The sequence below is a fragment of the Hemicordylus capensis genome, chromosome 3, assembly GCF_027244095.1.
Source record: "Hemicordylus capensis ecotype Gifberg chromosome 3, rHemCap1.1.pri, whole genome shotgun sequence".
Lineage (NCBI taxonomy): Eukaryota > Metazoa > Chordata > Lepidosauria > Squamata > Cordylidae > Hemicordylus > Hemicordylus capensis.
The window spans coordinates 298,887,149-298,914,135 of record NC_069659.1 but is presented as its reverse complement, the minus strand read 5'-3'; the positions used below and the strand labels follow the sequence as shown (position 1 = coordinate 298,914,135).

Here is a 26,987-nt window from a genome sequence, read left to right as displayed (position 1 = left end):
AACAAGCAGAAGGTTGCCAGTTTGAATCCCCGCTGGTACTGTATCGGGCAGCAGCGATATAGGAAAATGCTGAAAGGCAGCACTGAATACTGCACAGGAGGAAGCAATGGTAAACCCCTCCTTTATTCTACCAAATAAAACCACAGGGCTCTGTGGGCACCAGGAGTTAAAATCTACTTGACAACACAATTTACTTTACTTTATAAGCAATTGTTCTTCATAGAGGTTGAGTACAGAACTTTACCAGATATTTAATAAATCTTTCTAGTGTTCAGTGTAGGATTGAACTCTATCCATCTTTCACTTTTAATACTAAATGAAATTTTCATGCAAGTTTTAACTGGATTTGAATTGACTAAGGCTGCAGTTCTGTGTACACTTACTTGTGAGTAAAAAAAACCTGAATGCAATTATTTGAATTGTGTAAACATGTTTAGAACTGCACGGTAGATTAATCAGTGGTGGTCAGTTTTAATCAATAGACAAGTTAAGAGCATACCCCTAGAATTACTTTGGTATGTTATTGTAATGGGGAATGGAAAATATAGCAGTATACCTTAACCTCTAAAGCAACAGTGCTAGCTACACTCAGGTCATAACATATTACAGCAGACCTATATTTTCAGAAGAAAGAAATGGTGGTAATGAGGTGGGGTTTCTGTGGGTTTTTTCCCTCCCTCCCAGCTCCGTCGTATGCAAGAGATGATTGCAAGAATGCAGGCGCAGATGCAGATGCAAAGACAGGGAGGTGATGGAGACTCCAATGTGGCCCATGGGCACAAAGTTTAAATTATTTGGTAAGATTACTTTTTATAGAAAAGCCAGTGTGTTTAAATTATTGCTATGCAAGTTAGACAATTGTACGAACTTGATTTCCTGGTGCTGATTTTTGACTTCCAGAGAAAGTGCATGTGTTGGAATGCACGCTGAAATATAATATTAGCAAACATTCCATTCTTTGTCTAGAGCACCAGAAACACAATTATTCTTAGCTTTGCAAGATTGCTGTTCACCTAGTCCTCATCATGATGCCCTGAGGCAACTTCTCTGCAAGGGAAACTGTTTTTTAGGACTGGGTGAAATTTTGCACTGATCAGGGATAGTTCCTCCGTGAGGTGAGGCAGTCACCTTGAACAGCAAATTATTGGGGCACCATCTGGGTGGCAAGATGCGCCCCACCAGACAGCATCTGGCGCCTTGCCTCAGGTGCCGCAGTACCTTAGGCTGCGGCTGGCATTGAGCTTAGCACTGTGCCTCTGTTTTCCAGCAGCAAACAGCAGCATACAGAACTTCTTCGCCTCCTTTCCTGGCTTTGAAGGGCCAAGACACTTAAATGGAAAAATACCACAGGAATGGGAGTGGGAGAAGATATATGCCATTTGCTACTTGGCTAGTGATAAATTGCTCCTCCTAAGTTCTGCATAACACACACAGGACATACTCAGGTCCTGCATGTCATCGGCACAGAAGTGGAGGCGATCCTTGGCAGTGAAGTATGAAGGGGGATGTGCTACACTAAGAAAGTGATCTGAATGGAAAGAGAAGCACATGGGGAAAATAAAAGATATCCATTCCCTCCTGCCACTATATATCACTGAGGAAAGGAGATATTAAAAACTCCACAGCTGCCCTGTTTGGAGACCAAGATGAGTACCAATTAAGAAATCAATGAGATGAGTTAATCATTATCAATTTATGCCCCATTAATTTCAGTGGGACATTCAAGATAGATGTAATCTGGATGTTGCCTTTGAAGTGGAGTCTTATGGCTACTTCACATTGATGAAATAAAATGCCAATATAAAGACTCCAAATGGCAATAATTCCATGTATGGTGCCACTCCCCCCACCCCAGAAGATTTGTAAGGGGAATCTCTTGAGGGCATGAGTGTTGCATAGCTTTGTGGTTGAGAACCTGGTTTACTGTTGATGCTGTCTAAACTCATATTTGGACTGGAACTCATTTTCTGAATATAAGCATATTATATAGCTGCTGAGCTTATCAACATTTCCCTTTCATTTTCACAGATAATTTCATTAATTGGAGCCATTTGAGACTTGTGATGCTATGGTATATGATCAGGAGAGAGGCTTCTTGCCCTGCTGTGTCTTGGGAGTTGCATTCACATTCAACGTGCAAATGCATTGTGGTCATTTTTGTAATGTCTACTTTGTAAAACAAAACTTTGTCAACATTTTTAATTTTTTGATGTAATGTGATTTTTATTACCTTTGATAGTTTCTACTCTCTTACTGAGCTGATTTTTATTAACATCACACCGGGTATACAAATATTCAGACTTTCTCTAATCAGCCTCATAATATTCATCTGATGGTAATGAATTCTTACCAGTTTTGTGTGTGTTTGTTTTTTTGTACGAAGAGCGCAAGTAATCTTTCGCCATGATCCCACAGTCCAAAATCTGCATATGTGCTTTGGATTTTCTCTCTAGCCTTCCCTGGTTCCTGGCATTATTTTTACACACACACACACACACACACACACACACACACACACACACACACACACACGGTGATGGGGTTGGGGGGACTTTTAAACCAGTATCCTCCAAGTATTAAAAACTGTAAAGTGCTCATAGGAGCTCTTGCTAGGGAAGACTGAAAAACGGCTGAGTAAATATTTGGACTTTGGGATGGAGCACTTTGTAAGTTGTTCAAAGCCAATATACATGACAAAGCAGGGAATTGTTTGGTGCCATCTTTTCTTATATCTCGTAGCATATAGGACTGTGTGCCTATAACATGCTTGAGTGCTCTGCCTGTCTAAGGTGGTACAGCCATTTTATCAGTAAACTACCATGCATGTACTTCTGTCTTAACTAAGAAAAATCAATTTAAGTTTTAAAGGTAAGGCGCAGTTTAGAAAACAAATCCTATCACATCTTCAGTAACAGATCTTTGTGTTCGGCCTGACCAAAAAAAAAAATCCCCTCAGGCATGTGGTATGCTGTAATAAAAGGAGAGTAAGTATTCTCATAGATTGGCTTCTGTTCTCAGCCTCTTTACTGCCCAGGCCCCAAGTGCCCAGCTATGGGTATTTGCACTGCACTTTTCTGTAAACTAAAACAGCTGTTTTAAAAGGCAGTTTGAACTTTAGAAGAGGTAAAGTGCATAGCAGAGGTGTGCATGGACTGTTTGCCACAGTTCGGTCCGAATTCAGACTGAACTCCAGGTCTGTGAGCCGGTTCTGTTGAACCAAGCAGCTAGGTTGGTTGGTTCGATGAACAAGCTCGAACCAATTCAAAGCTGTTCACAATCTAACTGGCCCCGTTCGCTGTGAATCGGTTAATGACCGAACCAGTTCTGCATATCCCTAGTGCATAGATACACAGGAAAGAGTGTGTACTGCCTCAGATGTAACAAGGAGCCAGGATTAAATCCTGGCTTTGCACAATGGCCCAGAGCTTCAGGAATGCTCACACCCCCATTCCCCATACACACATTAGTGTTGGAAGAAATCTGGTTCTGGTTAAGAACAAGCCAGTTATAATTGAAACCATGCAATCCTGGCTTGTGTCTGGTTCAGATGTTAGTTTGTTTTGGAACTTGGCTGGAATACACCAGGATTGCTTAGTTCAGACCTGATGAAATACCCTTGGCTTGTTTCTAATCAGAATCAGAAGTAGAATTCTGACTCTTGTGCATGGAAGGAAGAGGGGGAGGAATGTGCCTGAGTCATGCAAAGCCAGGGCTTAATACTGTCTCTGTGTTGCATCTAAACCAGCCCAGTGACATTAAATCTTATCTCATTTAGCACTCTAGCTTAAGGAACAGATGGAACCTTTGGGGAATCTACAGGTTCTGTGTGAGGATCTTTTCTTGGTCACTGCTGCATATCAGACATCGTGTTTTCATGTCCATATACTGTATTTTGACAGAATGAGAACTCAAAAACAAGGGAAACCTTTTCTCCCCTACATCTGCAAGCAATGCCAAACAAAGTTAATGATGTACATATGTACAAAATATTGCGAATATTGATGTGCAGTGGGAAAACTGCCCATGTGAGGAAGATTCTATGTGATCATTACATTGGTTTTCCCTTCTTTATGTTTAAAGTTAAGTTCATTTTGCTAAGATAATAAGTACTTGCTTGTTCTTTAAGCCAGGCTTGATTTTCTTGCTTTTCCATAGTGACAACTTCTTCTGGGCTAGGTTTTTATTGGCATAAATGAAGTAATATTTACATTGAAAATTCCAGTATGCAGTAGAGCTGAAGCGGGAAGAAAAGTTGCTTACAAACTAGTTGTATTTCTCCTTTGAATATTTGCCTGTTTTCTTCTGTCTCCATTTGACAAACTGCTGGATTCAACTGCTGCTATTGCAGAATTTTTTGTTAATATAGTTTACACCTCTGTGCCAAAAGGCTGAATGTGGATATTATCACATAATCCTGACACCGTTTCTAAACATTACATATACTTCTTACTTAATATAATTTAATCCTGCATGTGCTTCTGCAAACTGTTGTTTTGTCTCTAAATTATTGTTGTCATTTAATTTTTTAATGTGTTTTAAGCCCAGGTAATACCTGCTTCTTTTAAACAAGTTCCTGGGCTTGCCTCTTACACTGCCAAAACGGAAACTGATTAGCAAGAAATGAACAAAGCAGAACTCATTGACTTGGTTTTATTAGAGAGGGGAAATAAAATATATGGAATTTATATAATTCAAAAACATAATTTGCATACTGTAACACACACAAAAATTGCTGTTTTTAAAAATCTTCCAGCAAATTGTTTACAAAAATTTTATAAATTGGCCAGAAAGCTTGTTTGTATGTTTTCTTTATCCTTCCCTCACCAGATGTAGCAACTAAAATCAGTTTGTAATCTTTATTGGATGATCACAAAGATTATTGGGGTTAAATTATGCTTTTTGTTTTTAACACACTTTGTGGAACTGTCTGATCTGGATCGTGATCCGTTGATTCCATAAGTAGATGGGTTCTGCGCCTGCGCAGGCGCAGAACCCATCTACTTATGGATTCAACGGATCACTACCAGATCACCTGTTACAGGTAAGCAACCTGTTTTTTTGCCAAGAACATGACCACACTTCAGTGTATAGGTCATTACTATAATAAACTACCTAAGCAAGAAGATATTTTACCAGTATTAAAAAAAATTGACACACACACACTGCACTTTCTCAATAACTAGTATAATTAACCCTGTATATGATGTGTCTTGGCTTTCTTTAAATTAAGTAAACTCCTACATATGCTATTTGCCTGCATTCTGGTGGCTATGATTTAGAATTTTATTACATAGTATGGTCTTTACCTGTGGAATTTATTTCGAAGTGTCTTGGCTTTTTATTATAGCATGTAACAAAAACTGCTAACGTTTAGTTAGTAAGCAGTTGGAAACTACTCATTTTCGCTTTTTTAATTATTGTTGAATATTTTCCAATTAAATGATATTAACACTTTTACTGGGTTTTTTATATTTGGATATTCAAAGGGCTAATTATTGTATAATACAAACTAACACATTTGGTTTCCTGTATCCTGACATTAGCCAAGACAATAAAAGTAACCAATAATGTGTATGTGTGTGTGTTTGGTTCATCATTTAAATTAACAGTGAACATTTTAGTTTCTAGTAGGAAAAATTTTAATACTGTGATGCTTTAATTAAAGATGGCTTCTTGCATATGCCTCTTATGGTAATGTTGGTTAAAGCAACTCATTTTAACTATTTAAAAGTGCTGAACATTGTGTCTTTAGAAAAATGGTCTGTTATTTAAAATGTTGGGGTACTTACTGATATTGAAACATCAGTGCTTGCCAGATTCTCATTTAAATTCAGTCCAACATGAGCTCCCTCTTACTAAAGCCAAGCTTTGTCAGTCTCGTGTTGGAACTAGCTTTCAGCTGAAATGCCAAGAACAAACTTGAAATGGAAATTAATAAGTGCTTTTCCAGCCTTCTTTGTTCAGCCTAGGGATCTGCCCAAGCAGGCTTGTTTTCCACCTTAAGGATGAAAAGGGTAGGTGGCTTTTTTAATGTGCTTTGAGATTGGGGTGGTGTGTGGGGAACAGGAATGGAAAAAATAGGTTTTTCCCCCAAGTGAATCTACATCTGAAATATTTCATTTCTAGACCTTATTTCCTATAGCCAATTAATAGACTGCAGTTTAAATCCAGGCAAGAAGGACTGGTTCATTGCAGAAATCTGGTTACCTGGGGAAAAGTGCATCCCTATACTGTAACAAATTAGCATGAGCATGTGGCACCCAGAATAGCCTCCTAAGAGGCTTATCTGGTCCCCTCACTGCCTGCTTTTAGATGGACAGAGAATATGGTTTTATTTTGGCAGACCTGTTCAGAACATGCTGACTTTATATTGATGTTCACTTGCTGCTGTCTTGCTGCCACTGGATTTATAGCATTTTAAACTTATTTTAAACTGGTATTTTTATGCTGTAACCTACCATGATTGTAGTCAATATAGAATAGCAGGGTGAGAAGTGTTGTGTAAATACATATTTTATCACGTTTTTTATTCTAAAGTAGTCATTGATTTATTCTCCTTTCAAGTTTTTCTAGTTTCCAAATATCTCTTCTCATTCAAACCTTTGCCTTGCACCTTGCTTGCCAAATCACTGTGAAATCTCTAGTGTCAAATATTTTTTTCTGATTTCATTCTTTCATGTAATTAAGAATTGTAGAAGTTCAAAACCACTTTATTGCTTTTAAATTTTAGTAGACTTCACAACTGTTGCAGAATTATTACACACAGGAAATACACATATACACACTCTGGGGAGCAAAGTCCCATTGTATTCTGTGGGTCTTGCTTTCAAATAGATATGCAAGGGATTGCAGCCTGAATGATTTTGAAAGTGCACAGATACTAAAAAAAAAAAGCTTATATTAACACAATAATTACGCTAGAGAATACAAGTGTTCTTCCCTTATAAATTCTGTATCAAGTAGCAGAAAAGGCTAAGCATTGTAGAAATACAGATAGTACCTAAGATGAACTGCAGTAAAAAGCTCTATAGAGTCACCCACCTTACACTGAGTCATCAAAAAGGCTGGAGTATATAACTTTTAACCAACTGCTAATGGTTTATAGCAGAATATTAGGCCTCATAGGTAGATGTGGGTAATCCTAATTCAATCTGTAGTACCAGCCTTCAAAAATAATCTCTTCTTTATCTACCCTTATACCAAATGAATTGGAGAATGCTTAGCAGTTCTGCTTGCTTTAGGTTTTTTAAACAGCTAGATTAAACAAGTTCTTAGCTGCATATGAGGTAGCCTTGTACTGTATAAACTTTGCCTATAGCTGCTGCAGTGGAAAAACTGCCTTACCCTTAGCTGCTGCAGTGGAAAAATCCAGTTTTTCCTTCGAGGCCCATAACAATTGTAATAGAAGGGGAATTCTGGGGATTCTATTTCCAAAATGAACTCTCAAGATGTTCCAAAATGGTAAGTAACACTTCTTATGGATCATAGGTGTGGGTGGGTTCAAGAGGCTGCATTAGCTGCATGTCCTTCAACTTCCCCTCAGTACAAGGCTAGTACTTCACCATCTGTTAAAGTGAAGGTGACAGGAGTTTATCTTGTATCACTAACACACTGCTGACATGAGAGATTTCCCAAACCTGACTCAAGTTAAAACAAAGCTGCGAGCAACTATGGTTTTGTAATAAGTTGCCTTTTAATGTGCAAGTAAAAAAGCATTTAAAATCAAATACACTTATTAACCACTTTTATAGAATGAAGTACACATATTGTTGCTTTTTTTTGAAGTAATCTGTTTTATTTGCTGTCCTGCGGAGTCTACAAGTCACTGATAACCGCCAGATCTACCTTACATACATGACAGACAAATCTATTAACTTTGTAACATAATTTAGGGATTACATGCTATTATACAATTTTACTTGATATTCACCCCATTACTGACACCTCATACATATCTATATTGTGAGTAGAACTCTGGACTACTAGCATACTTGTTCTGGGAATCTATTGTCTTTGACGTCCATTGTGAACTTTTGCTCAAAGCGCAATCCTCTTAGTGCAGCATCAGGAAAACATGCACAATCTGCCAATTACCACGTGCATGCTTCCAGTTTTATGTGATTTTTCCTCTTTAAGTAAGTGCATTTCACTGGAGCAATTGTCTCTGTGCAGCTGATAATTCATACAATTAGATTTATGACTAGGAATTCTGGAACTGTATCAATAGTGCAAAAAGTCATTTGTACCCCTAGACTTAACTGTCCATGTGTACTCAGCCAGTTTGTAGGTGTCACATATGTCCATATGAAGCCCTAGCTGTCTTTGCCCCCACAGCATGATATGTGTTCCTGTTTGCAAGTTAGACTGTAAAACCTACTTTCAGCACAGCTACTATTGCAGCATCCATTCCCTATCACATCTGTGATGGGATGCTGAAGTAAATTGCCCTGCCACAGAGCTTGTGTGGTGGTATAGTGATTAGCGTGTCAAGCTAGGCTCAGTGAGATCCAGATTCAAATTCCCACTCAGCTACAAAGCTCATTGGGTCTGCTTTAACCAATCATTCTCAACCTAAACCACATACTTGTTAGGATAACATGGGCGAAGTAGAGAACTGTCTATGCTGTGCCCTGAGGCTCTTTGAGGATGCACAGGCTAAAGATGTCAGAGCTGAAGAGGGAGAGAGATGTTGCAACAGTGGGCTGCAGTACAGAAGCTTGGAGTACACTGTGTCTCTGAAGCTTGATGAGCTGCCCAATATCTGTTATTTCTACATTAAGAAACTAACTTATTAACTGCCTAGTGTCATGGAGCAATGAGGGAATCAACCAAAAGAGAAGAACCCCTTACATCTATTTCTCCAAGACAAGTGATCAAGCAAATATTCAAAAAGTTACAAATAGCATGGGACAGTTTGGTTTAAAACTGGAGGTTTCGGATTTATTCCTGCCTCTCATAGTGCAGACTCATTGTATGAAGGTGTGGGAAAGAGCTGACATAATACAAATATGACATTGAGGACAGAACTCAATAATTATCATGCAATCAGGCATCCTTCCCACTAGAGGGCTGTATATCACTGCATTGACTTGGATTACAACACATTTCCATTCACAGAAGGAACCTGCTTTTCTGTTGCTGGATGGGCTTCTTTATAAGAGTTATGGAGTTATCTGCCTTGTGGCTTTGAGCAAGCTCCATGGGTAATTTTGCATTGTTTTCTTTGCTTAATCTGCTGTAAGCTGACAACTTGTTTGGACTAGCAAACTGATGAAACTAGAAAGAAAAGTGGTAGAGCAAGTAGGTGTGTGTCAACATGTACCAAAATCTGTTTAAAATAATATCTGAACATTGCTGTCTGGATTTTAAGCTAGTTCTTATAATAAAAATGTGTTTATAATAACAGTTGACATGTGATTACAATCACATAATTTTATTGCATGCCAACTTGTTTCTTCAATAATGCAACACTTTTATAAAGGTTGGGGAAAACCCCAAGGAACAGTGCTTTCTAATGGCTGCTTCATATGATTCACTTTGTATGTGCAAATAGATTACTGAGTATAAGACACTGAGAGGATTGGGACCCCACTGGTGTAAATATACTTCAACTTTTCTTAACTGATATAGTGGCCTGGTCAGCTTTAGTAGAAAACCATTGTCCTTCACAATAAGAATTAGTCCAAGGGAACAGTGGGCTTGCAGGGGGGCCCCCCTCCTCTTTTGGATGTGAGAAAAAGAGAAGGAGAAACATTTCTGTTTGGACTGAAGTAAACCACAGTGCTGCATTAGTATGATGTACAAATTCAGGAAAAGTGGGTGGTTTACTCAAGCCAAAGTTTAGGGAGGAAATAGGATCTGAGATCAAAGTCTGATCCTGATTGGCTTTTCTGGTTTGAAGTAAACCACATTCCCCTGAGTTGGTACATTACATGCAGTTTACTTATGACCAAAAGGAAATGCTTCCTCCTCACAGCTCTTTTTCATTCAAAAGAGAAATGAGGGGGAGGGGGACCCCCACCCCACCCACCCACCCCACTGCTCTCCTGAACTCATTTTCTCATGGGCAAAAGAGGAGAGGGGTTTGGGTAGCTCACAAAGCCATGGATTTGGACTGTGATCCATTGCAAGTTACAGGTGAGCAACCTGTTTTTCTCTTAGGTTCATAGCAGGAGAGCAAGGCTTCTTGTTATGTCCCAATCAGACCAGTGCAAATGCAGGAATCCATTCCTGAGTTCAAAAAGGGAAAGAAAAAAACTACGTCAGTGGCCCCCACACTAAGTAATCTTAGTTAATTAAGATTTCCCAGGGCTCTGGAATGCACTAGATCAGAGTTTCTCCATCTCTGTGCTGGTTTAAAAAAACAACAACCCTTAAGATGCACCTGTTATTTCAGACGTTTAATTAATTTTAATTGGTTTTATATCCTAATAATTGTTTTAATAATTTTATCCTATTCTTATATTTGTTGCTTTTTAACATATGTACACCACTTAGGGATGCACATGTCAGGCGGTATAGAAATATGGTAGATAAATAAATAAATACAATTAATCATCCAAGTATTAGTTAATTGATAACTCTGTGTAAAAATTCATATGAGGAGAAAAATAATTCTAAATCAGGGTTGGCCAAACTTTTGGACTACAACTCCCATTGACCCTGGCTATTGATGGGAGTTGTAGTCAAACAGTAGAGTTGCCACGTGTCCAGGATTGGATGTAACAGTCCAGGAGGATGTTCTGTCAGGAATGCAGGGAAAGTGTCACCCGGGATACCAAATGTTCAGGAATGTGAATGGGAAGATTACTTTAACCAACATTACCAATTATTCTGGCGCTTCTTTCCAGGCACTGTAGCTGTATGGTGTCAGTGTTTAAAAGACCCATGTTCTTACCCTTTTTCTGGCACCAGCGCTGCTGACTGCTAGGCTGGCTCTCTCTATAAATGGCTCAGTAAACCCCTACTCCTCATGTCTGGATCATCTCTAGAGTTAGCGAGGGCTTACTGAGGTGAAACACGCCTAACCCTCTCCTGTGCAAAGAAGATAGGGGAGAATACGCGAAACAGCTGCCAAGCTCCACTGTTGAGAACTCCTTCCAACCCTGGTAAAACAAAGTAGTGTTTTAAAATGTGTGTATGCCCTCCCTTTTAATGGCTGTGTCCAAGAATTATCTCCAATGAATGCGGCAACCTTAAACTGCTATAAAGCCTCAGACTGACTAAAGGTAAAATGTGCCATCAAGTCAGTTTCGACTCCTGGTGCCCATAGAGCCCTGTGGTTTTCTTTGGTGGAATACAGGAGGGGTTTACCATTACCGCCTCCCACACAGTCTGAGGTTATGCCTTTCAGCATCTTCCTATATCACTGCTGCCCGATATAGTACCAGTGGGGATTCAGACTGACAACCTTCTGCTTGCTAGTCAAGCATTTCCCCACTGTGCCACTTAAGATGTCAGGCTGACTACCCCTGTTCTAAATGACAGGCCGTATCCATCCTGAGCACAGCATCCCTGCAGTGGCTGTTGCTAGTGTCTATCTTATGTTTGTTTATTTATATTGTAAGCCCTTTGGGGACAGGGAGCCTGTGTGTGTGTGTGTGTGTGTGTGTGTGTGTGTACACACACACACACACACTGCTTTGGGAACTTTAGTTGAAAAGCAGTGTATAAATATTTGTCATATTTGTAAAGGAGAAACAACCTTATTTTAGATTATATGCATAGCTGGCATAATAAAGGAGGCATGTCCCTATTCTTTCACAAAGGAGAGCAAGCTTCTCTTAAAGCAGTGCTTGTCATCTGTAGTTTTTTTTTAAAGATAGACAATGATTAAATTATTAAATACATTAAAAATGAAAATATTGGACTAATCAGGGGCAGTTGTAGTTGATTAGAAATCTTTTTAAAGTATGTACTAAGATGTATTAATATCGAATGTTGCAGCCCTAGAAAAAAGAATCTAGAAGCCATCCTGGAGGAACTATGGTTGGAAGGCTATATCTGGAATATAAAAACAATTAAAGCTGTTGCTTTAAACACCACCCCAGCCCTCCCTTAACATGGACTGAGATATGGTGTGCGAAATTGCTGCTTTTGTTTGTGGTCATTCATCAAGAATGGAGCAGCCACCACAAGTAGGGCAGCTGTGCACATGGCCCTTAGAAAATGTTAAATTGGACATTGGGACTCAGGGAACATGAACTGGAGCAATTTTTGATTATACTCTTTGAGCTCAGAAAATTACATTGGTTTATGTGGGTAGGAGGCCTAAGGGCAGCCAGTCTCTGAAACAGCTCTAATGACAGGGTGTTAACACTTCTAAAAAAAATGTCTCCCTTTCTCTAATGTGTTCCTCCCTCCTCCTCCTCTAATGGCTACCTTGAATCCTTTTCCCTAAACATACAAATTGTGTCCTAAAGTGAAGCTTTTAAAAGAGAAGAATGTTCAGGCCCTGGGACAAACAGAACGTTGTCCACATTTTTATAAAAATAGAAAAGGACGGTTTAAACTGGCTCTAGGCTAGGCCTATCCAACTTACAAAGCTTCCTGGGGATGGGGCCCTAGTTCAGTGGCAGAGCATATGCCTTGCATGCAGAAGGGCCTTGGTTCAGTCCCTGGTTACCTTAAGGACTATCGACTACACCCATATGTCTTCTAGTACACTTGGAACATCATTTGAGGCCGTGCTTCAGGGCTGCTGCTGCTGCTCGCTAACACTAGGTAAGGAGATGGTGGGAGGAGGAATTGGGCATGGGGGAGGGAAACCTTCAAAGAGTCAGTGGTAGGAACTGATGCCTGGGCTGGTGGAATGGGAAACGGTGCTTAGTGCACTCGGCATGCCACCATCTCCAAAAGGGGCTGGTGCAATGGGAATCAGTTTGGGCCCCGGATACCTGAGGGACTGTCTGCCCCCAAAGGTTGCTGCTCGCTTGACGAGGTCATCGGGGGTGTGTGCTCTGCTCTGGGTGCCAACAATGAGGGAGGCTTGGCTGTTGTGCACATGGGACAGGGCCTTTTCAGTTGTTGCCCCACTGACTCTGGAATGCTCTCCCTGTGGCCATCCTCTCTTCAGTCTCCATTACAGGTTTTAGAAAGCATGTGGAATCTTTTTGCCCAGGCTTTTACATGATAGTTTCTGTACATGATAGTTTCTGTTGCTGCTGCCTTGTATCTTGTATAGTGATATTGTGCTGTGTTTTAAATCTTTTAATTAGATCTATATTTTTATATTCTAGCTAATATGTTAACTGTGTGATGTTTGTAGTCTTCTTTTAAGTTTTGTGTGAATCGCCTTGAGATTGTTTTAATGAAAGGTGGTATAGAAATATCACAATAAAATAAATGAATAAATCGGTGCTTGGTGCACCATGGTGGTTGTGGAGGGGGTGTGTGAACATAAGCTCAACAAACAACCATAAACACAGATAAGGTTTGGGTTTGGCCTCCAAATTCAGCCTATAAAATAATATGAGTCAGCAGGATCTCAGTATGCCCCTGTGTTTGCTGCTTGCATGGGCCTGCAAAAACAGGAGATATTACCAAGTACCTGACAGACCTCAATAAATGGCTGCTTTAGCTTGGTGGGTCACAGTGGCCTTAGCACTTACAAAGTATCCCACTAACAAAGGCAGCCAGAAGTCTCTATGGACTGATTATTTGAGGAAAGAAGCTGGAAATAGCACTTAGTTGGCACCAGAACTATCATTCAGTCTGGTAAAGGAAAACAATTGCAAAGCAATACGTAAGTGCTCAAATACTTGCGAATTGACCCCATTTTTTGCATCTGTCAGCCATGGCAATGGAATCCAGAAGCAGGTTTACTTCTGACTACACAATTGGGCATAATATAGTCAGTATATGTTCCCCCTTGTATCAGTGTTATGTCTGTGAAAATGGAAGTTGTGATAAAGGCACCAGGAATATCCCTGCCACCACCCTCCAGGATTCTATGGCACAAACTTCAAAACTAGGGGACCTTAAATAAAACCACCTGCTCTTTTATAAAGTTGCTCACAGGCACCTTGATCAGCTTTTCATTTGCAAGAGAATAATAGAACAAGGATGATACAAGTCTCCAAAAATGATATTTGTAAATTGATTTACCTTAGCCTTTTGGATACCTGATTGCTGATCAGAAATGAAAACATAATACACTTGACAAGAAGGAGCCTAATCTAAATTGCAAACTAAGTTTGGGTTGAATATTATGGTGATGGTGTTGTATCACAAGCAAGGGACAGCAATCCTGAGGACAAACCTGAAGTGTCTTATTAGAGTTGCATTGTTTGCATTTGTTTACATATGTATGTTTCTCAAGTATACAAATTTATCTTTTTGCATTTCTGTATATCCAGCGTTTAGAGTTTATCTTTCCAAACAGAATTGTCAGGTGTATAGTTACAGCGTGAGTTGCTTTATCTGATCTCAGATTCCTGCTTCTTTGTCGCCCCCACTCCTTGAATTACACCCATCATGACATGCTGATGGCTTTTTTGCACTATCAGGAAAGGGTAAAGCAAACTTTAAATCTCTCTCTCTCTCTCTCTCTCTCTCTCTCTCTCTCAAGCCACCGCCCTGGAAAAGTACATATTACATATGCAATAGGCTTAAGGAAATACTGTCATCAGAGACACCTAGGGGAAAAAGGGCTAGTAATCTGTAAAAGGAAGCATGTTCCAAATTATTTCTCATGATAGGCACTATTTTCCCTTGTTTATTAGGTATGGACTTACACACAAACTAGAGTCCAACTACTGGAAACTCAACATTCCTCAAAATGCACTCTTTTTCCCCCATGGGAAAACACACACACACACACACACACACACACACACACACCACCTGCCACCATCCACAACTGAAATGAAGCCTAGAATATGCCCACTTACTCATATTCATCTCTTGTTAAGAACATAAGAACATCCCTGCTGGATCAGGCCCAAGGCCCATCTAGTCCAGCATCCTGTTTCACTCAGTGGCCCACCAGATGCCGCTAGAAGCCACAGGCAGGAGGTGAGATCATGCCCTCCCTCCTGCTGTTACTCCCTTGCAATTGGTACTCAGAGGCATCCTGCCTTTGTTACACTTGCTTGTTCTGTTGCTCCCCTCCCACTGCTGTCTCCCGGTTGTCACCATTTAGATTGGAAGTTCTTATGGCAGGCCTTGACAAATTTCCTAAGAGCCAGCTCAAAAATTTAGGATTTAGACAATGGGCATTTGACAAAACTACCAGACTTAACGTTGTAGTGGAAGGAGGGTAGGGTAAAGTGGCTTCTCTGTATCTCCTCTACAAGTAATGTATTTAGAATAGAAACAGAGGTGTCTAGGATAAACATTTTATTAAATAACTCTACCACTTAATATCCTAGTCTAGGCACCACGGTTAAATTTCTAGATGCCATTGCTCCCTCATGTCTGGGATTTGTCAAGCCCTAGTTTAAGAGCAGCAATTTTTCTTTCTGCTCCTGTACATCATGTACTTTGATGGTATCTATAAATAATATGAAGAAAGGGTAAATAGGTTACTAATTATAGACATTATTTAATTTCATCATCACATGCGATCTATCTACACTGCTGTTGATAGAATACTGGGCTAAAAATGAATGGTTTGGTCTGTGCAGTTGCTGTGTCTTCTTTTTTTCCCTTCTACCACTTGTCATTTGAACTATTCTGCTTCCTCCTTAGGTAGCAGAGACAGAGTGTGCAAGCACTGAGTGGAGAACCATTTGGTTGCGAATCCAGCTTCCATTGTATGCAAATATGACCAGCTAATGTATGCATTAAGTGTTTGATTCTTATGAAGGGTCAATTCATTTCCATTGTCTGGGTTTGAGGTGGGGAAAACTGTAGAAGTTTATTATTTCTAGAGTTTGGGGTGTCTTTATTTTTTCTATTGCCCACCCACTATTTAGCACAGATGCATCATGGTGATCTAGATTTTACAGGGGAATTCCCTACAAAAGTCTGTAAGATACAGGGTCAGATGAGGGCAGAGGTGCTCTTAAGTAATTCTGGAGCCTGGGCCTAAAGACCTTTGGAGCCCCCCCCCCCCCACCAGCTGGAGATCCCCCTCCTGGTGCAAGTTAAGTATCACCCCCCCCACACACACACACTGTGACAAATACAGTATTTTTACCACGTGGGGTATATTTATGCAAATATGCATTAGCAGAAACATGTCAACATGCAACTTAGCATATTCCTATCTCACATACTTCTTTCCCCACTCTCCTCTCTGTCTCTAAAGCACCCAGCACAGGCCAGCGGTGACCATACCACCCAGGACAATCTAAAGAGGATTTGGGGTCCCCCAAGGGATGTGGAGGCACCACTGGATGAGGGAGTTGATAGCCAAGATCCTCTGCTTCTGAACTGAGCACTGAAGTGCCACTATCATCTCAAAGGGTGCCTTTACTCCATCTGGAAATTCTGGATCCATGTCTCATTGTCCCATGTGGTATTTGAAGCACAAACTACTCCCACCACTAGCAGGATGGACTGCTAATAGGCTGCAGAGGTGTAATCCGTTTTTAAAGAAAACAGCAAAATGACTGCAACGTCTCTCGTAGCAAATGGTATGGCAGTTCTGTTTGAGAGTGGAATGATAACTATTAATCATGCTGGTGATCAAAAAATTGCTTATATATTCTCTGCATAAACTGGTTAGGAATGAATTGTCCATGTTCAACAGCTGAAAATGTTAAATCCTACAGCTAGTACAACTCAGGAGTTTCCATTGCACATTAGAATGCCACACAATTAATTGGAGCTTTTGCGGGGGGGGGGGGTGTGGTGTAAAGGGATTCAGGGTGAAAAAATGTGCAGATAGCTCATATAGCTCAACCATTGTGCACACAGGTTAGGGACTTCTCGGTGTTTGCTCCCAGATGACGCAACACTCTTTCTGGTGGTGTTTACTCTCTCCCTATACTCCTGGCCTTTCCTCAATGACTGCCAACTAGGCCTTTTACTCAGGCCTTCAAACAGCAAGGGGTTAATTTGGCCTGATTATAACTGGAGTGTCTTTCACTTTTTTTTTAACATGTTGTTTGTTTTGGAGGGACAATCTACCGATTACAACCTCTTATTCCAGTTCTTATCTTTCAGTATACTTCACATACATTATTTTCTGGAAGCACTAGAGGAAGAGATGAGTGGGATGGAGGTAGGGAGGGGAGCAGGCAGCATCAGCAATGGAGCAATGTGAGGGTTGGGGGAAGAGGAAAGGAGAGTAACTCCAGCCAGGAGGAAGGAAAAAGAGGTGCCCCAGTAGTGGGGACAAAAAGGAAGGAAGGAATAGCAGCAATGCCCCAGTGAGAGGAATGAAGCAGGAAGTGAGCGAGAAAAGCAACATGTGGAGAGGAAGAGAAGCGCCTCAGTGAGGTGAGGAGAAAAGAAATAAATGAGGGTGGCCCAAGCTGGAAAAATTTCAGGAAGTGTAAAAAGAGAGCAGCAGCCGAGCAGAATGCACAGAGATGTGTTCATGAGAGCTTCCACCACTGAGGGACCACTGGAATCTATACCACTCCCTTCCTAATATCACTGCAATCCCTATTTTTGCGCCCCCGCCCACTTTTACCTAGAATCATAGAATGTTAGTTGGAAGGGACCTTGGATGCCTTCTCAACCAACACCCTGCTCAGTGCAGGCAACTGCTACAGCATCCCTGACAGATGGCTATCCGGATTCTGTTTGAAAACCTCCAACGAAGAGCCTATAATTGCACAAGGCAGATTGTTCCACTGCTGAACAGCTCTGAAGGTTAAAATAGTCTTCCTAATACCTAGCCTATAAACAAATATCTGGCAGGAAAACAAAGCTATCCAGCTCCCACGATATGATCTTGAGAATTTTCAAGAAGAACATTTTCAAGGAGAACATCAGGAACCGTTTTGAAATTCTGAACCTCATTGATAGGGAACCAGAGGAACTGTGGTATGAAATCAAAGAAGTTGTTACGGATGAATGTGAGAAGAGACTGCCAATGATTAAGAAATAGAAGAAAGCAAAATGGATGTCATAACAGATGGTGGAAATTGCCAAGAAGAGGAGAGAAGCCAAAGTCAAGAAAGATAAAGACTTTAGGAAGAGTTAATCGGGAATTTCAGAAAGCAGTTAGAAGATACAAGGAGCAGTACTACAATGACATCTGTAAAGACCTTAAAGATGGAAATAGACACGGAAAAACAAGGCAAGTTTTCCAAAATATCTCTGTACTAAGAGGGAGGTTCCAACCTCGAACTGGTATGTTAAGGGATGCCAAAGGACAGATAGTAACTGACTCAGAGAAGATCAAACAGAGATGGAAGGAGTATACTGGAGATTTGTACAGCAGGAACGTCAAAATCCAAGATACTCTAGAAGATATTCCCTACTTACAGGAACCTCTAGTACAGGAAGATGAAGTTAGATCAGCACTCCGGTCAATACCAATTCGGAAGACTACAGGAATTGATGGCATAGCTACAGAAATATGGCAGGCAATGGAAGAAGAATCAATCAAGGTTCTAGCCAAACTATGCCAGCAAATTTGGAGAATGACACAATGGCCAACAGATTGGAAGAGGGCAGTCTACATACCCATAACAAAGAAAAAAGACTTTACAAATTGTGCAAACCATCGCACAATATCCTTAATTTCACATGATAGCAAAATAATGCTCAGGATCATCCAATGCAGATTAGAGCCCTACGTGGAAAGGGAAATGCCAGACGTTCAAACTGGTTTCAGAAAAGGCCGAGGAACAAGAGCCATCATTGCTGATGCACACTGGATAATTGAGAAAGCCAAAGAATACCAGAAAGAAGTCAATATGTGCTTTATTGACTACAGAAAAGCCTTTGATTGTGTTGACCATGTCAAGTTGTGGAATATCCTTAGGAAAATGGGCATCCCAGAACACCTCATTGTTCTCATGAGAAACCTATACACAGGACAGGAAGCCACAGTCCAGATGGAACATGGTGAAACAAACTGGTTCCAGATCGTCAAAGGAATAAGACAAGGCTGTATACTTTCTTCTTCTTTATTCAATTTATATGCTGAACACATACTGAGAGAAGCTGGATTGGAAGAAGATGAGCGTGGTTTTAAAGGGAGGAAGAAATATCAATAATCTGCCCTACGCTGAAGACGCCACTGTGATAGCTGAGAATATGGATTGTCTGCAAGTTCTAGTAATGAAAGTCAAGGAGCACAGTGAAAAAATGGGACTACAACTAAATGTCAAGAAGACTAAACTAATGACAATGGGTACAGCAACCAACCTCAGAACTGACAATGAAAAAATCGGTGGATAGTTTCTGCCTTTTAGGATTGACCATTAACAGTAAATAATCCTGCAGTCAAGAAATACGCCACAGACTAGCACTTGATAGAGTTGCAATGAAGGCCTTGGAAAGGATATTTAGATGTCGTGACGTGTCTACACCTACAAACAGGGGCGTAACAAGGCTGGAGTGGGCCCAGAGACAAAATTTTAAAATGGGCCCCTCGCTGATACAAACACACACACACACTTCACAATATATAGTCATGTGACTTGCCTCTGGGGGCCCCCTTGAGGCGTGGGGGCTCCCAGGCAGCCGCCTCCCCTTGCCTAATCATAGTTACGCCCCTGACTACAAAGATCAGAATCGTTTGGACAATGGTTTTTCCCGAGACACTCTATGGATGCAAAAGCTGGACTTTGAAGCAAGATAGGCAAAGTATTGACGCATTTGAACTTTGGTGCTGGAGAAGACTTTTGAGAATACCATGGACAGCCAGGAAAACAAACAAATGGATCACAGAACAAATCAATCCAGAATTTTCACTCGAAGCACAAATAACCAGGCTCAAACTATCATAGTTCGGACACATTATGCGAAGATCCAGCTCCCTTGAGAAGTCCATAATGCTGGGGAAAGTTGAAGGAAAGAGAAGAAGAGGACGACCAGCGGCAAGTTGGATCAACTCGATTACGACAGCAATGAATGCACCACTGAGAGACCTTAAAGGCCAAGTTGAAGACAGATCATCCTGGAGATAATCAATGTGGTCGCTAAGAGTCGACACTGACTAGATAACACTTAATCAATCAACTATCTAGCCTAAATTGGCTTCCTTGTAATTTCAACCCATTGGGCTCCTGCCCTCAGGAGCAGCAGCAGAGAACAAGTCTGCTGCTACTCCTATATGACAGCCATTCAGATATTTGAAAACAGCTATTGTCACCCCCCCCCCCTTAGTCTTCTCCAAGTAAAAAAATACATAACCAACTCCTTCAACCATTCCTCACAGGACTTGGTTTCTAGACCCCTCCCTCACCATCTTCATTGCCCTCCTCTGAACCCAAAAATAAAACCTTTTAAAGTTGAGCATTTCCCTAGAAATAATACAACCCAAAGAAGGTGGGTAAGCAGCTCAAACAAAATGAGGTATGGGCCAAGTTGGAGAAGTCCAACAACCCAACAGGTTAGGGCCAGTAAAACCTTGCCTGGCTTTCATGTCAGGCTGGATAGAGCTGCATGTCCGAATATTCCCCTGCCCAACAAGCCCCAATACAAACAAAAGGAAATGCTTTAACCTGTACACATAGAAATATGAGTCCCGAAGAATATTGGGCTGAATTATTTTCTCTCTAGCATCCTACTTTTCTGTTAGCAGATATAATTTTAGATGAGGAAGCATTTAAAGTGTGCATTTCAAGAAAAGGTTTGGCACTTGACTGTGCAATTGACACTTATTGTAGGTGGAATGGTGGTGGGGCGGGGGCAGTATCCCATCCTTCCTCTCAGACAATATCATATCTTGGGCTATGCCTGGAGGTAAGGGAGATTATGAAAAAACAGCAGTTGGGCAGACTGGAGGCTGAGGGTGCCAGAAAGATACCTGTGACATTGCATTAGAACAGGGTTGTACAACTTTGGCCTGCTAGCTGTGGTTGGACTCCAACTCCCATCACCCCTAGCCACAGTGGCCAACAGCCAGGGATGATGGGAGACAGTCTAACATCTGCAGCAGGCAGTTCAAAGTTTCTGGGCACTGGAGTTGCAGAGCAGTACAGGCTAGAAGATTAGGCAGATAGACCATATAGATAGATTCTCTCCAGGATGATCTGTCTTGGCCTTTAAGGTGAAACTAATAATGATTGTGGTTTTTAATCTGGCAACATTTTTTGGTTTAATTTAGTTAATTTTATTATTTTTATTGTATCTTGTATCTATCTGATTGTTGTGAGCCGCCCCTAGCAGTAGTGCACAGGAGGGGCGAGGTATAAATATTTTAAATAAATAAGTAAATAATAAATAAGGTCTCTCAGTGGTGGGCAGCTGGAATAGGTGTGGTCATATAAAATAGGAATAGCAGGATTTGTAAGCAGTGGGTAATTAACTGGATATGGAGATTCCCTTGTCATACTTAAAGTGCACTGTAACTTTGGTCACGGTCTTCCAGGCACAAACGTTTGAAGAGTTTTCTCTTCTGCCTGCGCGCCTAGCAGCTTAAAAACCGATCTTAGCGTTACTTGTGAAATAGTTATTAGCCGGGTGTCGTGCCATTCGCGCTGTAAACATTAAAGAAAGTATAGCCTTGCGAGCGCCAACGTGTACGGACAGAGGTCAACGACCTCGGCGGCACCAGCACGGCTCGCTTGAGCGGCGATCTCCTCTCTCACGAGTTCGGCCGCGGCGGCTGCAAACCCCGCCCCGCCGGGCGCGCGTACACCCCCCCCCACCCATTGCCCGGGCTGCTGGTGGGAGAAGTCCCGCCCCGAGAAGCCTGCGGCAGCCAATGAAAGCAGTGTGTCTGGCAAGGGGGCTGTTGATGGCGCTGCGGGTTGCCGAGGCGGGCAAAGGGTGCAGCAGAGCAGGCGCGAGCGCGGCTGGCTTGGCGGTGTCGCCGGTCGTCGACTGAGGTGAGGACGCGACTGGGGTTGGGCGTGGGGGGAGACCGACTGACCGACCTTCCTCAGGTATTCGGAGCTGCTGCCTGTTCTCCCTCGGGAAACAGTGCTGGGCCGCCGGGGCGGGGGCGGAGGCGTGTGTCCACGGAAACAGCTCCTTCGCTGCGGTCCCAGGGCTGCCGCTGCCGCTCGCTTGGTGGCTTTGTAAGGCTCGTGGCCCAAGCTAAGATCGAGGAGGAGGCGGTGGTGGCGGCTCAGCCGCTGGAACGCCGACCCTGTTTCTGGGACAAAAACACGGGCCGTTGGTGTCGCCCGCCACTCCTTCCTCCGGCAGGGCGGTCCCCGTCCGCGCCGGGCCCCTCTTCCGCCTGGGCTGGGCGCTGAAGGGGGCTCCGGCGGCGCCGGTGTCTCGCGGCTGACCCAAACTTGGCGGCTTTTCCTGTTGTCGGGAGTATGCGGTGCCGCTCGGAGGGTTGGAGCGGAGGAGAGAGGCGTCTTAGGTCCCTCGCTGGAGTGGGTGGAATTCCTGCTTCTGTCCAACTTCTCGTTGGTTGCCGCCGGGCTCGACGCAGCAGCGCTGTTTCCCGGCTGCAGTGCTTGACCGATCTGATGTTAGGATAGATTTAGCGCGAGGGTGTCAGTTTCTTCGGGATACTGACTTTGGGGAGCCGTCTTGCGTCTTCCTGCAGAAAGTTTGCAAAGCTCTTGCAGATTGTCTTATAAGTTCTAAACTGGACAATGTACATGTACAGGTTATTGTTTTTAATGGCTTGTGCCGTCCAATCATTTGAAACCGGTCACTTATTTATTTGTTATTTATTTAACACATTTGTATACCAATCCATACACAAGTCCCTGGGCTGTTCACAATCTAAAATCGCTTGATCCCTTTTTGATAGTAACTAGCTGTAATGGAAAGCTTACTGTGTTTGGTTTATCCTTTGGAGTTCTGCAAGCATGCTTGATTGTAGCTTAAGGGCCACATAGCACTTACACTAGCACTTACATTTATATACCGCTTTATAGCTGGAGCTCTCATAACAAGTTATAGACTTGCTACTGGAAGACACGTTCCCATAGGATCATTGTGAAACCTGTTTCTCTCTTAGCTGTTGCTTGTGTGTACACAGTAATATTCATATGTATGTAGTCATTATACTCTGTGATCTACATATGATCTCTATATTCACTCATATTGAACTGCTTTCCATATAGGAAATCTGCAGTAGATTAAACAAGGTGGTGGGATTGCTGAGGTAACAACTTCTTCTGTGTCTGGTTTTATACTTTAATATTAAACTGGAAGGGGAACATACACTTCAGAAAAGAAATGCCAAGTAACATAGAGTATTAGTGTACTGTACCAGCTTCTTGTCACTGCTCCTCCTGAACTGCTCTCGTCACACAGTACTCTGGACTTCTTGGGATCAGCTCTGGGTTTGGGCCTTTTCTTTGTATGTCTTAAAGATATCTGCATCAGCATGCCTGATACTTGAAAACTCCTTTCCATCAAGTTACCCTAATCAGTGCTATCTCTTGCAGTCATTTACTTAATGCAGAGGCATCACATATTATTCTTAACATTCCAGATTTATTCTGGCTGTTTGGTGGAAAAATATCCTCTGAGGAGTTAAGGCTGAATTAAGGCTGCAGTCCTGTCCACACTTACCTGTGAGTAAGCCTAACTGAACCCAGTGGAACTTCCAGCCTAATTCTATGTTTCCTTGGAAGTAAGAAATATTTATTATCTCTTCACTTATTTGCAGGGATATGTTCTATTGTGCTAAATGTCAAGTGGCTATATATGGTAGTCTCTGCTTGTGTAGCCACCTAATGGCGCAGCAGGGATATGACTTGACTAGCAAGCCAGAGGTTGCCGGTTCAAATCTCTGCTGGTATGTTTCCCAGACTATAGGAAACACTTGTATAGGGAGATGCTGAAAGGCATCGTCTCATACTGCGTGGGAGATGGCAATGGTAAGCCCCTCCTACCAAAAACAACCACAGGGCTTTGTGGTCGCCGGGAGTTGACATCGTGACCTGATGACACACTTGATCTTTTCTTGTATATCTTCATTTGAATTGATATTCTGCCGAATTTTATGGAACCTGGGCAGGCCCCAGAGCATGATCTCAGAGCACACAGTACAGCCATCTTTCTGCTGTCAAGCAGGTCTTGGTGTGATCATTGCCTGGATGGGAGAACCATATATGCTACCTTTGAGGGTGGCTGTAGCTCAGTGGTAGAGCATCTGCTTTACATGTAGAAGGTCTCAGGTTCAATCCCTGGCATCTCCAGGTAAGTCTGGGAAAGACTTATGTCTGAAACCTTGGAGAAACTGCTGCCAGTCAGTGCAGACAATACTGAGCTAGATGGACCAATGATCTGATTCTGTATAAGACCGCTTCTATGTTCTAAGCCTTTGTATAAACATTTCTGTTCATGATGGATGCATTTTTCTACAAAACAGTAGTGTTCCCAAAAGATTAACAAAACATATTAAAGATATAGTTCTGAGCCTTGCATGGAGTTGAACATCCCTAGGTGCATCCACAGGCTGAAGCTCAGTCCAGGTAAGACAGAAGTGATGGTTATAGGTGGGACCTGAAATTGAGGAATTGGTGAGGATGTTGTGCTCCCCCTGAAAGAGCAGGTCTGCACTTGGGGGATACCTCTGGTTAGCATCTGTCTCCAGGAGTGCCACCTTCTGGATTTACCTGCTATACTAGATGCACCTTATCTTTGATTATTGGGATCTTGTCTCTTGTAACCCTTTTCTTGGATGACCTCTCCCATATTACTGTAATGTGCTCTATGGGTGGCTGCCTTTGAAGATAGGCAGATACTCTGCAGTGTTGTGTGCAAGCCTCTGAGACCTATAGCACTGCTCCTAAAATCATCTCAATTAGTAGAATACTCTCTCCCATATGTCCTTCAGCTTCTTGATGCATTGACATAATTAGAGGTAGCTCTCGTTTTAGTGTTCCTCCTGGCTTATCTGAAGCATAATGGGTAAGTTATAAGATCTAAAGTTGTCTTAATGTTGGTATCCCATCTGTGGAATGCCCTGCCCAGGGAGTTTTGCTTGGCACTCTCCCTACTAACTTTCAGATGGCAGGTAAAAAACTTCCTGATTTCCAAGTGCTTCAGATTCTTTTTAAGCTGGAGTGTTTTGATTTTTATACCTTGCTGGTGATGATTCTGTGTATGGCAGCCTATTGTAAACCACACATCGTTTGGAAATGTTTAAATTGAAAATAAATTTTAAGATGCATTATGTTCAGTGGGACCTTGATGAGCTATGTAGATGCATGTCCATTTTCACTCTTGCATCCATGTTAGCTTTGTACATTAATCTTCTTCCTTTAGAATTGGAAAGGTAGTGGAAATTCTGTAGTTATTTGAGTGCATCCTTTGATCTCTTTGTGTTGCAAAATGGAGAGCACTGGTGGGAAAACATTTGTTATGAATGATGGGGAAATTTCCATTAAACTGTTTTCCAGATTGGGGAATGTGAAGATTAATATTTTTCTAGTATTGGTTTAGAATAAATGTTAATGTCTTGTCAGATATTTCCAGATATTCTGTTTCTGAAAGCTAGGTTTTTATATGGTGTCCTGCTCTCTCTTCTTTTCCCCCACTCCCTTCAGTCTTGTGCAAGACTGTGGCAGAAAGATGTACCAGTTATTCCAGAGGATTGGCATGCAAGAGTTACACTCACTTTGCTGAGACAAAAGACTTTACAAGCATTTTTTTAAATGATTTATATTTGCTTAAGGACTTTGATTCTGTTCCAGCTATTAATTTGGAACTTGCTCTCTTTTTTTTGGCTTAGCACAGGTTTTAGTTAAAACACACAGTCAAAAATAAATGTCCCAAGAACCCCTCCCCCTGGATCACACAAATTTCTCATCCCCAGCTACAGTACTCTTGTTCAAATAAATAGGCACTAAGTTGTTTCTAAATAACTTGGATTTCAGACCTCTGTAAGAAGAGAATTGTTAAATCTTTGGGAAGCAGCTGCTCAAAAGTACCTTTCTGAATTCTCTTGTAGTCTGGACATGTTGTACAGCGTGTAGAAGCTGCTCTCAGATGACTATATAGATCATGAATGAAAGGACCGGGGCAACTTCTTTTAGATTTATATTTGTTTTATTTATCCCACTTTATCCCATAGGCTGAAAGTGGCTCACAGCATTTAAAAATAATAATCCTGTCCCCAAGAGGCCCACAATCTTAAAAAGAAAAAAAAAAGGTGGTGGTGGTGAGTTTCTGGGAGGGGGAGGGGCTTTGTCTTGCTCTCAACTGCAACCTTATGGCAATTACTGCCTGTTTCATCATTTGCACTGTGTTGATTACTTACAATATGCTTCCAACTCTATTGTATCAGTGCCCTACCATGTTTATACTTTATGCCTAACGAATAGGGTTATGCCTGAAGGTCACTATTGGTATAGGAATCAGTAATGCTCCGATATAGGTAATTATTTTATTGTGCTGGCTATGGAGGGGGGGAGATGCTTCAAATTGAGCCAATATCTGATACATTGGGGTGGGGCGGGGTCTACCTGTCTTGAAGAGCTAGCTTCCTTGTGTTTTCTACCCCAAAAATGGCTGTATTCCAAACAGCTGCAGCATTTAAAAACACTGCCTTTTCCTCCCTGGACACATTCACAGTGCATTGGAGAAGGAAGCAATATAATGACATGACACCATTTCCCCAGTGCATTACTGGAGGGAAAAATGGCCATTCCCTGTAACTATAGAGTGGCCAGTAAGTTTTTTTTTTTAAAACCCAGTAAGCACCAGGGAAAGGACATAGTGTCATTACATTGCTTCCTTCCCCCAATGCATTGTGGGGCAAGTCCAGGGAAGTAAAGGTGGCATTTAAAAATGCCACCGCTGTGGCTGCTTGGAATGCAGCCAGATTCTTTGTCGAAGACAGCAGGCAGCTGGTTTTTCAGGCAATTATGTCTGCCCCCATTCCAATACAATACAGTAGTGTGTTGTATCTAATTGTGTATTTTCTCAGAGAAAATTTTCATTGATATCTGTTCCAATGAAAAATTCTCTAACAAGGCTTGCATCACCTCTGA

The 26,987-nt window shown here is 41.7% G+C and overlaps 3 protein-coding genes and 1 non-coding gene across 11 annotated transcripts in view; 3 read left to right on the top strand and 1 right to left on the bottom strand.

Moving 5' to 3' along the window:
- SEPTIN2 (septin 2) overlaps positions 1-5,574 on the top strand; it is a 54,338-nt gene extending 48,764 nt beyond the window's left edge. For both annotated transcript variants that reach the window (XM_053304359.1, XM_053304360.1), the window contains 2 exons: positions 685-797; positions 2,029-5,574. In XM_053304359.1, the coding sequence (XP_053160334.1) occupies positions 685-789 (105 nt within the window). In that variant the 3' untranslated portion in view covers positions 790-797; positions 2,029-5,574. The remainder of the gene's footprint in view (positions 1-684; positions 798-2,028) is intronic.
- A 2,181-nt stretch (positions 5,575-7,755) lies between these two features.
- On the bottom strand, positions 7,756-25,228 carry LOC128350607 (serine/arginine repetitive matrix protein 1-like). The gene is made up of 3 exons (XM_053309003.1): positions 25,217-25,228; positions 21,951-22,496; positions 7,756-9,276 (listed from the first exon to the last, which is right to left on the bottom strand). Exons 1-3 carry the CDS (start codon positions 25,226-25,228, stop codon positions 9,112-9,114), a joined length of 723 nt encoding a protein of 240 aa, XP_053164978.1. The 3' UTR covers positions 7,756-9,111.
- FARP2 (FERM, ARH/RhoGEF and pleckstrin domain protein 2) overlaps positions 21,755-26,987 on the top strand; it is a 138,496-nt gene continuing 133,263 nt past the window's right edge. For 5 of the 7 annotated variants that reach the window (XM_053304708.1, XM_053304704.1, XM_053304709.1 and 2 more), the window contains exon 1: positions 21,755-21,902. The gene's annotated coding sequence lies outside the window, so the exon portion shown is untranslated. The other 2 variants (XM_053304706.1, XM_053304707.1) reach the window with 2 other exon arrangements.
- On the top strand, positions 24,116-24,188 carry TRNAV-UAC (transfer RNA valine (anticodon UAC)). Its single transcript has one exon. It is a non-coding gene; the product is annotated as a tRNA-Val (tRNA).